The sequence below is a fragment of the Macaca thibetana genome, chromosome 7 (genome assembly GCF_024542745.1).
Source record: "Macaca thibetana thibetana isolate TM-01 chromosome 7, ASM2454274v1, whole genome shotgun sequence".
Taxonomy (NCBI): Eukaryota; Metazoa; Chordata; class Mammalia; order Primates; family Cercopithecidae; genus Macaca; species Macaca thibetana.
Window position 1 is genome coordinate 17,339,573 of NC_065584.1, and position 13,598 is coordinate 17,353,170.

The window sequence follows — 13,598 nt, forward strand, 5'->3', positions numbered from 1 at the left end:
TTGTGCTTATGTTATGATTTCCTCTTTGCTGAGAGCCACAAAGACCAGTCAGATAAGCAGCACCAGGACACAAAAGGGTGGCCTCCTTGGCCTTATGTTTTTAAATTATTACATGAACTCAGCCACAGACATTTACAGTTAGTATTAAGCTCTTATAATTGCTTTTAACATGCTCCATTGCTCCTGTAGGTTCCTTCTTACCTTGAGTCTGTTTATCTAGTTTTGAGCATATTTTTCATTTCTTGGAGCAATTTTATACAAGGAAACCACAAATAGTAAAGTTCTTATCTTCCATCGTACAATAAAAATTTTTCACCATCATGCATTATCAAAGTACAAAAGCAATTATATATGCTTTCAGAAGTGAGCATGTTCTAGATTTTCTACAAATCCATCAGGATACTTTGAAAGCTTCTGGCTTAAACCTGTTCAAGCCTTCTCTCCTTCCCAGGCTTTCCCATGTGTGGAAATGTTAATGGCACCACAGGGCTGCCTAACAGTTATTCTCCAGCTGTCCAGGTTGCCTTGAGAGGCCTCTGGCTTTTGCTAACAGAGAGCTAAGCTTCTGTCTATTTAAAACGAATTTAATTTGAATAATGTTGAACCATTAGTACATGCACATAAAGAGAACTGTGAAAAATGTGCAGGTTTGGTTTTGTGACATGGGTCGCTTTATTTTGCCTTTGTTGCAGGTGTTGTTTGATGATATTGGGCAGTCTTTGATCAGACTTTCCAGCCACAATCTTCAGTTCCAGCTGGTGGAGGCCTTCCTGCAGTTCTTGGGTGTGCCTTCTGGCCTTACTTCTCCAGCCTCCTGTCTTTATCTGGCTATGGATGAGAACAGCATCTTTGATAATGGACTTTACGATGAAAAGCCCTTGACCTTTTTCAACCCCTCGTTTTCCGGGGCTAGCTGTGTTGGCCGCATGGATCGGTTGGGCTGTCCTCGCTGGACCAGGGGTCAGAACCGAGAGGGCGAGGAGTTCATCCGCAATGTCTTCCACCTTGTCATGCCTTTGTTTTCAGGCAAAGAGAAGTCCCAGCTCTGCTTCTCCTGGTTACAGTATGAGATTGCAAAGGTAATTCCAGACTCGTCCTCCTGTGTCTGGGGACTTTTCATTTCATGTCAGTGTTTATAAACGGGATTGTAAGCCTCTGAGTGCTCTCCCTGGAATATGCCCCAGCGCCGCTTCCTCCAGTGACCCTGAAGGCACCTTGTGTGTGTTTGCCCTTCTGAGGGGCCGCAGCGAAGAGGAGTGAGACAGGAATGAGTCAGGCTACCTCAGTGACTCTCGAGCTGTTTATTGTATTGTCTTGCACTACCCGGTCCCCGTCCATATATGAGCAGTGAGTGCTCAGAACAGTTTTAAAGCAGCGTCAGAGTACTCAGGGGTTTATTAAAATAGATAAGCTTTGGGCGCGATGGCTCACACCTATAATCCCAGCACTCTGGGAGGCTGAGGTGGGGTGGTTCACGCCTATAATCCCAGCACTCTGGGAGCCCGAGGCGGGGTGGCTCACACCTATAATCCCAGCACTCTGGGAGGCCGAGGCGGGCGGATCACCTGAGGTCAGGAGTTCGAGACCAGCCTGGCCAACATGGCAAAACCTCGTCTCTACTAAAAATGCAAAAATTCGCTGGGTGTGGTGGTACATGCCTGTAATCCCAGCTGCTCAAGAGGCTGAGGTAGGAGAATCCCTTGAACCTGGGAGGTGGGGGTTGCTGAGAGCTGAGATCACACCATTGCACTCCAGCCTGGGTGACAGAGTGAGACTCCATCTCAATAAATAAATAAATAAAAGGTAAGCTACTTGTAATACTTACCCTCCTCTTTCTGCTAGAAATGAGTCTGAGTCAGCTGTTCTGTCCTCTGCTGGCCACAGTTAGTATTGGCTCTCTTAGCACCCAAGTTCTGAAGCTTTAACTACAGATTACACACACCAGGTTGTATTGAAATAGTATGTTAAAATGTTGTGGCCACATCTCTTTGGAGAAGAACATTTGTAGGTATCAGCCTTGTTTATAGAGATTTCAGCTGGAACCCTGGATTGTATATTTGGGCAGTTATGGCCCTGGTAAAAATCCTCATTTCTTTTCCAGCTTAGAGAGCCTCAGTGTTTACCAGACCCGTGATAAAGGGGGAAGTATAGACGCCTTTTTCCCTGTCAGTGCTTTCTACCGTTGGCAGCAGAGGACGTCTTAATTACAGAGCGCCTGGGGTCATTCTTCTCTTTTTCCCTGTAGGTAATTTGGTGTCTGCACACTAAAAACAAGAAGAGATTAAAGTCACAAGGGAAGAACTGCAAAAAACTAGCCAAGAATCTCCTTAAGGAGCCAGAGAACCGCAACAACTTTTGCCTCTGGAAGCAGTATGCACATCTAGAGTGGTTGCTTGGCAACACGGAGGATGCCAGAAAAGTTTTTGACACAGCACTCGGCATGGCAGGAAGCAGAGAACTGAAAGACTCCGACCTCTGTGAGCTCAGTCTGCTCTATGCTGAGCTGGAGGTGGAGCTGTCGCCGGAAGTGAGAGGGGCTGCCACGGCCCGAGCTGTTCACATATTAACCAAGCTGACTGAGAGCAGCCCCTGTGGGCCCTACACTGGACAGGTGTTGGCTGTTCACATTTTGAAAGCGCGAAAGGCTTATGAGCACGCGCTGCAGGACTGTTTGGGTGACAGCTGTGTCTCCGATCCAGCTCCCACCGATTCCTGTAGCCGCCTAATTAGCTTGGCTAAATGCTTCATGCTCTTCCAGTATTTGACCACAGGGATTGATGCTGCTGTGCGGATATACGAACAGGTATTTGCAAAACTGAACAGTTATGTTTTCCCAGAAGGCTCTGGCGAGGGGGACAGTGCGAGCTCCCAGAGTTGGACCAGTGTTCTCGAAGCCATCACACTGATGCACACGAGCCTGCTGAGGTTCCACATGAAAGTGAGTGTCTACCCGCTGGCCCCTCTGCGAGAGGTGCTCTCACAGGCTTTAAAGTTGTATCCGGGCAACCAGGTTCTTTGGAGGTCCTATGTACAGATTCAGAATAAGTCCCACAGTGCCAGCAAGACCAGGAGATTTTTTGACACAATCACCAGGTCTGCCAAAGCCTTGGAGCCTTGGTTGTTTGCAATTGAAGCTGAGAAACTGAGGAAGAGACTGGTGGAAACTGTCCAGAGGTAATTCCAGACCGTCCTGTTCGTGTGCCCCGCCAATGTTTATGAAATGCTTGCTGTGTTCCCCCCACCTTGCCGGGTCTCAGGAATACAGGGATGAACACGGCACGGTGCCCGGAACACCTGCTGTGGGGCTGTAGGTGTCGTAGAAAAATGGTTTGAAAGGTGATCGAGTCACAAAGTAGCGGCGCCTCTCAGGAGAGGGGTTGGTGGCGGTCGCCTGGGTGTGCTTCTCGGGAGTGTGAATGTTGCTTCTGTGTGCGTGGGTGGTGGCCGTCAGACCACGGGAATGCTGAGAAGCCGTCATGGAAGCCTGATGGCTGACAGCACAGGGGCTGGGCGGCAGCTCTGGATTCCAGTGCCAGCTCTTCTCGGCTGGGTGACTCGAGCAGGCCGCTTCCCCTCTCATAGCTCCCCCTCTGTCAAATGGGCATGAAGAAGCTACATCATGGGGTCTCTCTGAGGAGTCAGTGAGGTAAGTGCTTGGCACAAAGTGTGTAACGACTGGGAGCTTTTGTCAGCATTCTTAGTGACAGCACTGTCATGTTTAAATACCATCTTCGATACGATATTTTCTTTTTTTTCTTTTCTTTTGAGATAGCGTCTCACTCTGTCGCTCAGGCTGGAGTGCAGTGGTGCAGTCTCAGCTCACGGCAGCCTTGACCTCCTGGGCTCAAGTGATCCTCCCACCTCAGCCTCCCCGGTAGCCGGGACTACAGGCACCACCACGCCTGGCTAATTTTTTTTTATGTTTTGTAGAGATGGGGTTTTGCCGTGTTGCACAGGCTGGTCTCCATCTCCTGAGCTTAAGTGGTCCTCCCATCTCAGCCTTCCAAAGTGCTGGGATTACAGGAGGGAAGCATGGCATCCGGCCTGATCCAGTATTTTCTCTCTAAAGGTTAAATGTTAATCTGGGGGACACATTAGCTTAGGCATCATTGTTTTCCCAGAATCTTTGCTGTTGCTTCACTCTGACCTTATAAATTAGCCAAAACTGTCTTTGAATAATATTTCACTTGTTTTTTATTCCTTCATTGGGATTTTGTTCACTCCATGTGAGCCTTGCTTTCTCTACTATAAATCAAAAGGTCTTTTCTTCCTGTAAAGTGGAATTTGCATTCTGCTGATTAAAGGGTAGCTTGCTTTCTTTTCTTTCTTTCTTTTTTTTTCAGATGGAGTCTCACTCCGTCGCCCAGGCTGGAATGCAGTGGTGCGATCTCAGCTCACTGCAACCTCCGCCTCCCGGGTTCAAGCGATTCTCCAGCCTCAGCCTCCTGAGTAGCTGGGACTATAGGCACCTACTAAATTTTGTATTTTTAGTAGAGACGAGGTTTCACCATATTGGCCAGGCTGGCCTTGAACTACTGACCTCATGATCTACCCACCTCAGCCTCCTGAAGTGCTGGGATTATAGGCGTGAGCCACTGTGCCTGGCAAAGGGTAGCTTTCTTTAGAAAACGGGTGGGGGGGTTTTGGTGTGACTTCAAGACAGACTCAGACTTGGTGTGGTGTAGAAACCACAGAACTCTTGCCTGTGCCTTCTCCTGGCCTTGGAGAAGCCCCGTGCACAGCGCCCTGTGCCTGAGGGACTTCTCTTCCCTGACTCTCTCTGATCCGGCTGTTGCTGACACTTGTCATCACTAAGGCATCTCTCCCTCCTGTGATGTAGCATGAGAGAACTGTGTCAGAGTCACATGAGCCTTTGCCTTGCAGGTTAGACGGTAGAGAGATCCACGCCACAATTCCTGAGACCGGCTTAACGCATCGGATCCAAGCCCTGTTTGAAAACGCCATGCGCAGCGACAGTGGCAGCCAGTGCCCCTTGCTGTGGAGGATGTATTTGAACTTTCTGGTAAGAAAATACTGAGATGTTTTGTGTTCATGCAGAGCTCTACCTTTTCCTTCATTAATGAGAAAGTATGGCTGTCCAGAAGCCCCTGCCCGAGAGAGCTGGGAGGCCACAGTTCACTCTCATCTTCTTGGCATTGGTGAATCCCTAAGAAATCCTGATGGGATAATGTCAGATCTCTCAGGACTTGGGAAGAGGTTGCAAGTGGTCCGTCTCCTCAAAATATTTGGTAGAACGAAGTTGAAGAGTAGTTACTAGGCTATTGAGTGCAATAGGATTTAATGTGGGTTTCTCTAAGTTGACTTAAGTTGGCAACTTGCAAAATGGTCTAAGAGCTTTCCTTTGAAAGAGACCTATATTCTTTTTCATTCTGCTCATAGGAATTTCTAGGTCCAGATTTTGTTTTTAAAAGAAAAGGTTCAGGATGGGTGCAATGGTTCAGGCTGTAGTCCCAGCACTTTCGGAAGCCAAGGCGGGAAAATTGCTTGAGCCCAAGAGTTCGAGACCAGCCTAAGCAAGATGGCGATACCGCATCTCTACAAAAAAATTTTAAAATTAGCTGGGCACTGTGGTGTGAGCCTTTGGTCCCAGCTACACCAGAGGTTGGGGCAGGAGGATTCCTTGAGCCCAGGAGTTTGAAGTAGCAGTGAGTTATGATCACACCACTGCCCTCGGGCCTGGGTGACAAAGTGAGACCTTGTCTTTTTTTTTTTAAAAATGCAATCTAGAATGTAATTTTTAAAATCAACATTTCCGGCCGGGCGCGGTGTCTCACGTTTGTAATCCCAGCACTTTGGGAGGCCGAGGTGGGCGGATCACGAGGTCAGGAGATGGAGACCATCCTGGCTAACACGGTGAAACCCCATCTCTACTAAAAGTACAAAAAATTAGCCGGGTGTGGTGGCAGGCGCCTGTAGTCCCAGCTACTTGGGAGGCCGAGGCAGGAGAATCGCTTGAACCCAGGAGGCGGAGGCTGCAGTGAGCCAAGATTGCACCACTGCACTCCAACCTGGGCCACAGAGCAAGACTCCATCTCAAAAAAAAGAAAAAAAAAAAACTGCAAAAGTTTGTGCATTTCTCTTAACATTTATTCTTCAGACCCAGAAGCTCTGATCTTATGGTTTGACTCGTGTGTGAGCTGGAAACTTGCAGGCAGGACGCTGCTGTTGGTAGAGACGGCAGTTTGAGGCAGCAGAGTCAGGAGCCCAGGGTTTTAGTGAAACCTCCACTCCTGTCATCAGGCTGCTCAGCTGAGGGAGCAGGGCAGATGCTCCCTGATATTCCCAGCATAAAGATTCCACCCATCTTTACGTTTAAAATGGTGGAGCTCGCACATTTGCCAGTTTAACTTGCCCAGTCTTTTACAGGTAGAGGCAGGGTAAGGTGCAAATGTACCATATTTTTACTAAGAATCTGCCATTAGCCTAGTTTGGTTGGGTTGTGGACAAAAAGTGCTTGTTGGCTTTGAAAAAAATATCTGACCCCTTAGGGAATTTCTCTCTTTCTGGAAAGGTAGTATTGGAACTAAGGACCAATTAGAGCAGAGTGCCCATAGCAGTTCCTGAGGCATCTGGGCAGGCTCCTAGCACTTTGTTAACACAGGGAAAAATCACATTAGGGCCAGCATGCAAGGTGAAGGTAGCAGGTGTCTGAAGAGGCAGGAGAAGAGAGCCTGGCAGGCCAGGGGGAAGGCTAAGGCTCCCTGGAGGAGGGCTGTGAGGCTGGTTGTGCGATTGTGCCTTTTTGTGGACATGTGCACATACATACATGCTTATACATATGCACATACATACACTCTTGCAACATGCATGCAAGCGTATTTGCTTGTTTGCACTTTTTTCCCCTGTAAAAATGTTTGAAGGAGTTCGAGACCAGCCTGACCAAGATGGAGAAACCCCATCTCTACTAAAAATACAAAATTAGCCGGGTGTGGTGGCACATGCCTGTGATCCCAGCTACTCGGGAGGCTGAGGCAGGAGAATCACTTGAACCCGGGAGGCGGAGGTTGTGGTGAGCTGAGATTGCGCCACTGCACTCCAGCCTGTGCAACAAGAGCGAAACTCCGTCTAAAAAAAAAAAAAAAAGAGTTCGAAGGAATTAAAGCTTATTCTTGGCCATGGAGAATATGGGAGGGAAAGGAATTGGACAAACAGCAGTTAAAATTTTCCACTAATGTTGGAACTTAGCAGGTTAAAACCTCACTTGTAGGAGAGACTTTCAAATACGCTGTTTTGCATATACATTAACACTCTCCACCAAACTTTTTTTCTTTTCTTTTCTTTTTGAGATAGGGTCTTACTCTATTGCCCAGGCTGCTGGACTGCAATGGCACTGTCACGACTCACTGCAGCCTCAACCTCCTGGGCTCATGCAGTCCTCCCACGTCAGCCTCCTGAGTAGCTGGGACTACAGGCATGCACCACCATGCCTGGCTGGTTTTTTTTATTTTTTTGTAAAGATGGGGTCTCACATGTTGCCCAGGCTAGCCTCGAACTCCTGGCCTCAAGCAGTCCACTCACCTCAGCCTCCCAAAGTGTTCAGATTATGGGCGTGAGCCACTGCGCCTGGCTTGTTTATTGTTTTGTTGTTTTAGCTAAAATTGCAGTTATTTTCAAGATACTTAAAATCCTTTAATTTGGTCGTCTGCCTACACAATAAAGAAGGAACTATGAGTATATAAGCCAGTTAGCTGATTTCATGGGATTGATGAAAGACGTCTTAAAATAAAAAGGGCACAGTGGCATTTCTGAATTGTGAATCATTAGATTTTCTTTTACCCTCTAGTATAACTTCTTCCATCCTGTTGACAGCTGGCAGGAATTGGTATATATTGAAAGACCATCATTTACAAGATCTGGTGGGAGGGAAAAGAAGCCCCCTTTTTTTATCTATCAGAGATAAACCAGTAAGCCTCTCAGCAGAGTGTCCATCTTCTCTCAGGAGCACAAGGAGGGAGCATTCTAGAAATGGATCTTTTTTTGTTTGGGCAAGGTTGGTCATGTTTTGTTAAATTAGTTAAAAAGCTGTATAAGGTAACAGTTGCTCAGATTTGTTTATAAGGAGATAAAAAAAGAGAATCAAAATTTGCAAGAGCCTGAAGACCTTCAGCTTCCTCGTTTTCTTAGAGATGTTGCTTCCCCCATGGGGAGGCAGCACACATCTAAGAAGGTAGACAAATGCCAAAACAAGTGATTACGAGAAACCAGATAGCTTCTCTACACGGAGGGCTCAGACACTTGGGACGTTAGTGATGCAGCCGACAGGCAGCTGCCCGCCACTGTCACTCGTCTCCCCCGTGGTCCTGCGGGGGAGAATTATTAATGGCCCAGCTCAGGTCTGAGTCGTGAGCATTTTTTGTTTTTTTGAGACAGGGTCTTGCTCTGTCATGCAGGCTGGAATGCAGTGGCGCAATCTCAGCTCACTGCAACCTCAACCTCCTGAGCTCAAGCAACCCCCACACCTTAGCTGGGACCACAGGTGCGCACCACCGTGCTGGGCTAATTTTTGTATTTTTGTAGAGACAGCATTTTGCCATGTTGCCCAGGCTGGTCTTGAACTACTGAGCTCGAGCAGCCCGCCTGCCTTAGCCTCCCAAAGTGCTGGGATTATAGGCGTGAGCCCCCGTGCCTGGCCAGCATCTTGTTGGCTGAGTTCTTCGGACAGTTTGTATGAGATTCAGTTCTTGGGGCTTCGTGTGAGGGGAAAGGCCTCTGTATGAAGTCTCCATTCCCGCTTCCCTCTGGGAGACTGCCCTTGGCCGAATCACACACTCACTCGGGGACCCATCAGGGCAGTTCTCCTCCATTAGCTGTTTTCTTAGGTTCCCAGCAAAGACCCTGTTGGTTCCCTGAGATGCTCCCAGTCCACCTGAGGAGACATTTACCTGGCCACAATCCCGTGGGGTGGCAGACACAGTACCGTGGGAACTCCAGCAAAGAAGAGTTGCCCCCTCTGTTATGTTTCAGTCCTGACTTAGGAATTTCATGAGGAGTCTCAGTTGTCAATTCAGAAGGTGAGGAAGGAGGACCAGGAGAGCCAGATAGCACCCATGAACTCTTCCCTCCCTTGAGACTCTGCGCCAGTCAGAAGGCAAAGGTACACACAGGCCACGTCTCAGAATATGAAATCATGGACGGAAGTCACACATAGTCACAGCAAGCTTTCACTTGGCGTCAAGCCCTTCCATACCTCCATACAGTAGGGGCGTCTCCAGCACTGATGGAGGCTAGCCAGCCTGGATTTGGTGTACCTGGATTTGTTGGGTTCCAGGATTAGCTGTGCATGGTTGAGAAAGTACAGTCATAAAGTTTTTCTTCTTTCTTTCAAAAACGACAAAAAAAGTCTTAAATTTTGTCAGTATCTTAGGAAAGGACGCTGAAGTATATTGGCATGGGAAGGAAAGACAGCGCTCAATGGCTCTTTGGTTATAAATTCAGAGGCTCAGCCTCAGAACTGGAGGCTCCCACCAGGGAGGACACTCAGGAGTCCTCCGAGCCTCACAGTTGGCCCTGTGCGTGGCACTTGCAGAGGCTGGGGACAGACTGGGCCTTGCCTGAAGCAAGGTTATCACAGTTCCAGTCCCTGTGACTGTGGGAGTTAACAGTTGAGAAGGACCGGCCATGGAGTCCTGGCTACTTGGGAGACTGAGGTGGGAGGATTGCTCAAGCCCAGGAATTCAAGGCTAGCCTGGGCAACATAGACCGTGAAAAAAAAAAATTGAAAAAGGAATGAGGCCATCCTTGGTAGATGGAGTTCCTGAGATGTAAATTGGAGATTGGAGTCCCTGGATGCCACTGTTCAGGTTTCTGGGAGGCCGGTCAGCAGCCCTCACTGGTCCTGGGCTGCATGCTGTGCCCCAGCCGCTTGGCTGGGCAAGGTTGGTGTCCCCTAGAACACTCTTCTGAGGGAGGGGAGCCTGAAGGACGGGGTGGATGGAAACACAGAAACTTCAGCCCCACAAGCCCTGCCTGTGCCCACTCCTGGCTGCACAGCCAGCTACCTGTGGAGCTGCCTGTGTGAGCTGTGATTCCTTGGAGGGGCTGGAGAGGGGCTGTTGTCAGCGGAGGTCCCAGGCTGGGTCTCCTTCCACACTGGGCTGGGAAGGAGGCTGTGTGGCTGAGTCGCGATGGGGGGTTTTATATCTAGAGAACACGTGCTGAATATCCACACAGTGATGCTGAGATTGCTGATGGAACTTGCACCTTTAGTAAGGTAGTGATCACCGTCCTGGCCGCCTCGTTTCTCTAAAAGATGGTTTTCAGAAAATGGCAAGTATTAAAGCAAGTATCTTCTCTATGTTTTCTAAGATAAGTATCGTAGAAGATTTTCTCTATTTGTATAAGGTCTTCAGCCTCATCTCACCGACGCTGCTTGGTTTCAAGCACTGTTACAACACCCAGACGTGACAGCCCACAGCAGAGGAGGAGATACGAGACTTTAAAAAGTCAGACGTGTTCAGGGTTGACACTCTTGGGCCGTTTTTATGGGAGGAAACAACCCCAATACAGCAGTGGCTTCTGAGAGTGCTCCCTGGCACCTGCCCCCATCCCACGGCCCCCGTGACGGTGACAGGCTTTCCGCACAGGCAGGCTCACTGAAGCTGAGGGGCTTGTGCCCATCATCCAAGGGCGTTTGTGTAGCCTTAGCCTCTGTGTGTCAATGAATCATGTTTGTATTTTCTCCCCCTCACCCCAGGTTTCCTTAGGAAATAAAGAAAGAAGCAAAGGTGTATTCTACAAAGCGCTTCAGAACTGCCCTTGGGCAAAGGTAAGTGTTAAAGGCCATGGTGTCTTCAGCTTCCCGAAGACTTCCCGCCAGGGCTCCGTCCAGCTAGTGTCTTCCCGGCCTGCTCCGCGGCACCGGGGATGCTCAGCTCATGGATGCCATACCCTGTCCCAAGGTACATCCAGAGCCTTTTCCTGGTGGAGCTGTCCCCTGTGGAGTCAGAGCCTGGCCCTGCCTGGGGCTGGAGCTCGTGGAAGTGTTGCCGTGGGTAGCAGGTTTCCCAGCATTTGCTGAGTTCAGCCCAGATGCTGAAAGAGTTGGGATCATGTCCCAGCCCGGCTGTGAGGGCCCAGGTCAGGTGACACTCAGAAGTCAAACTGAGGGTGACAGCCAGCAATTCCTGGCCCCCCTTTTGAAAGAGAAGGCCTCGCTTGGCGTTTGCTCGCTTTTGCGAATGTGGTGTCCTTCCTGAATGTGCCCAGTGCTGCCCGAGTTAAGAAAGTCTGAGCCAAGGGGAGCAGGGGCCATGGGGGGCGACAGGATGGCAGGGTCACCAGGAACCTGGCCCTTGCTTCCTGAGTTCCTCCAGGCTGACAGGAAGTGGAGGCTGAGTGGGGTGGCCTTCCTGCCTGCGCCTAGGTGTTATACCTGGACGCCGTGGAGTACTTCCCCGACGAGATGCAGGAGATCCTGGACCTGATGACTGAGAAGGAGCTCCGGGTGCGCCTGCCGCTGGAGGAGCTGGAGCTGCTGCTGGAGGATTAGAGAGCAGCAAGGCCAAGTTGCCCACCCTGCAGAGCTAGGAGGCGTGAGCGGAGAACATGTGTGTTGGGAGACCTCAGCTTTCGAAATGTTCTTTCTCGATAGTAATAATGTGGGCTGTCAGCCTCTTCACATCTTGTACACTTTTTGGGTGTGTAAATGACACAAAAGCTATTTACATATTATATATGTGAATATGTGTATATTTGTATATAGCCAGAGAGTCATGCCAAGGGGTCATTAAACCGATGATGATTGACGTGTGGCAACGTCCTTGCTCATTCTCTGCCTGTGTGCAGCCAGCACCAGCCCCTGTGTGGTGAGTGAGTCCCCTCCGCTGGTGGCGTGGTGGCCCTGCCAGGCCCTCTCTGAGATAAAGGGCTGGTTTTTCAGCACTAGGATGTTTTCCCCAGGCTGGTGAGCAGATTTTACTCTTGTGTTCAGACCCGCAGTTAAGGCTTGATGTTCTGGCCTGCAAGCGGTGCGTGGAAAGTTCCCTGAGTTTAGCCCGCGATGCCTCCTCCTGGAGCTGGAGGGGCAGCGTGCCCTGGGGCTGCTGAAGAACTCAGGCCTGACCAACAAGATGTCGAGAGCATCACTGTTGTTTTTTAAAAGCCCGTTTGAGATTGCTGACATGAAGTTCTGAAAGACGACTCCGTGCCTCCCAAGACTAACCATCAGCTCGGAGGGCTGAGAAGGGGGGGTCTGAGCTCGAGTCAAACAGTGGCTCATGCGTTTCATCAGGAGCGCTCGTTTCCTCAAAGGAGCCACTGATCATATCAGACCACAGTGGTCGGCCCGCCGCGGGTTTGGGACAGTGTTCTTTCCTGGAATGAGGCCAGCAGGCACCTCTGTGCGGTGTCCCCAGTAGGAGGAGGCAGCTACTACTTGTAAGGCACACATACTATTTTGCGTTGGAAAAGTGAAGCTGGGCTTGCTGCAGAGGGAGTGATGGGAGAGTTCACCTTAAATGGTTTTGCTGAGGAAGGGCTCCAAAGAGCCGGTGGGTTTTCTGCAGGCAGACAGGGCTCTCCCTGTCCGGCTCACCAGTGTAGGAAGCCAGGGAAGAAATTGCTATGGGAATTCTGTTACTTCACAAGCACTTACCCCTGCATCCCTGCACTTGGCACCGCAGGCCTCAGTGGCCAACTGCTGAAATGGTAATTTCAGCATTTTGGTCAACAAGCAAACTGGAGAAGCAGCTGGGGTGGGGTACGGTTCAGCCCGCTACCCTGACACTCTAGGCCCTGGCATTTGCTTTAGCTGCTTTTGTAGGATTGACATGAGGGAGACTGTCCCTCTAGAGGAAAAGGCTCAGCTATTACCAATAAGGAAAAGGCAATACTGATGTGCTGGGTTTTTTGTTTTTTGGTTTTTTTTAATTTCAAACTTCCGGAAAAGGTGCAAGTCCGTTACAAAGAATTTTCTTTCTTGAACCACGTGAGAGGCAGTTGCCGAGAGTCTGCTTCCCACTCACGATACAGACACTGAGCAGGAAGTCGGCATGGACACGGTACTCCCAGCGGGTCCTCAGGCCGGTCACGTCCTCTAGGAAAAGGTCCAGTTCAGGAGCAGGAGCTGCATTTGGTTGTCATCTCTTTGGTCTTCTGACTGGAAGCTTTTTGACTTCCAAGGTATGGATACTTTTGAAATGTTCTGAATTTGTAGAATGTTCCTCAGTTTGTGTTTGCCTGGTGTTTCCTCATCACTGGATTCACGCTAAGCATCTTTGGCAGGAGTGTGACAGCAGTGACACTCCTGGGTGGCACGTACTGTCAAAGTGCCCATTACCGATGTGCATTTTGACCACTTGGCGAAGACGGTGTCTGCTGCACTTCTCCAGTGGGACTTTCCTTTCTAACTGAACGGTGTTTTGTGGGATACTCTCAAACTCTGTAAACACCCCTTCCTCAGCAGACTTTCAGATCAATTCACATGTAGTGGTATGTGTGTGTAGTTCCCTATTTAAAGGGCTGTACTGAATTCCGTTAATAGTTAGCTGTTGGGATGCTCAGATTGTCCCAGGTTTGGCCAGTGGAAGTCCCTTCACATAGGCTTCGGTGTCCTTTGGACATGTCCCTATCATTCCTTG

The 13,598-nt window shown here is 49.5% G+C and overlaps 1 protein-coding gene across 2 annotated transcripts in view; it reads left to right on the forward strand.

Moving 5' to 3' along the window:
• NRDE2 (NRDE-2, necessary for RNA interference, domain containing) overlaps positions 1-11,765 on the forward strand; it is a 188,796-nt gene extending 177,031 nt beyond the window's left edge. For both annotated transcript variants that reach the window (XM_050799009.1, XM_050799010.1), the window contains 5 exons: positions 693-1,079; positions 2,246-3,174; positions 4,885-5,023; positions 10,715-10,786; positions 11,384-11,765. In XM_050799009.1, coding sequence (XP_050654966.1) covers positions 693-1,079; positions 2,246-3,174; positions 4,885-5,023; positions 10,715-10,786; positions 11,384-11,509 — 1,653 coding nt within the window. In that variant the 3' untranslated portion in view covers positions 11,510-11,765. The remainder of the gene's footprint in view (positions 1-692; positions 1,080-2,245; positions 3,175-4,884; positions 5,024-10,714; positions 10,787-11,383) is intronic.
• The last annotated feature ends 1,833 nt before the right edge of the window (positions 11,766-13,598 follow it).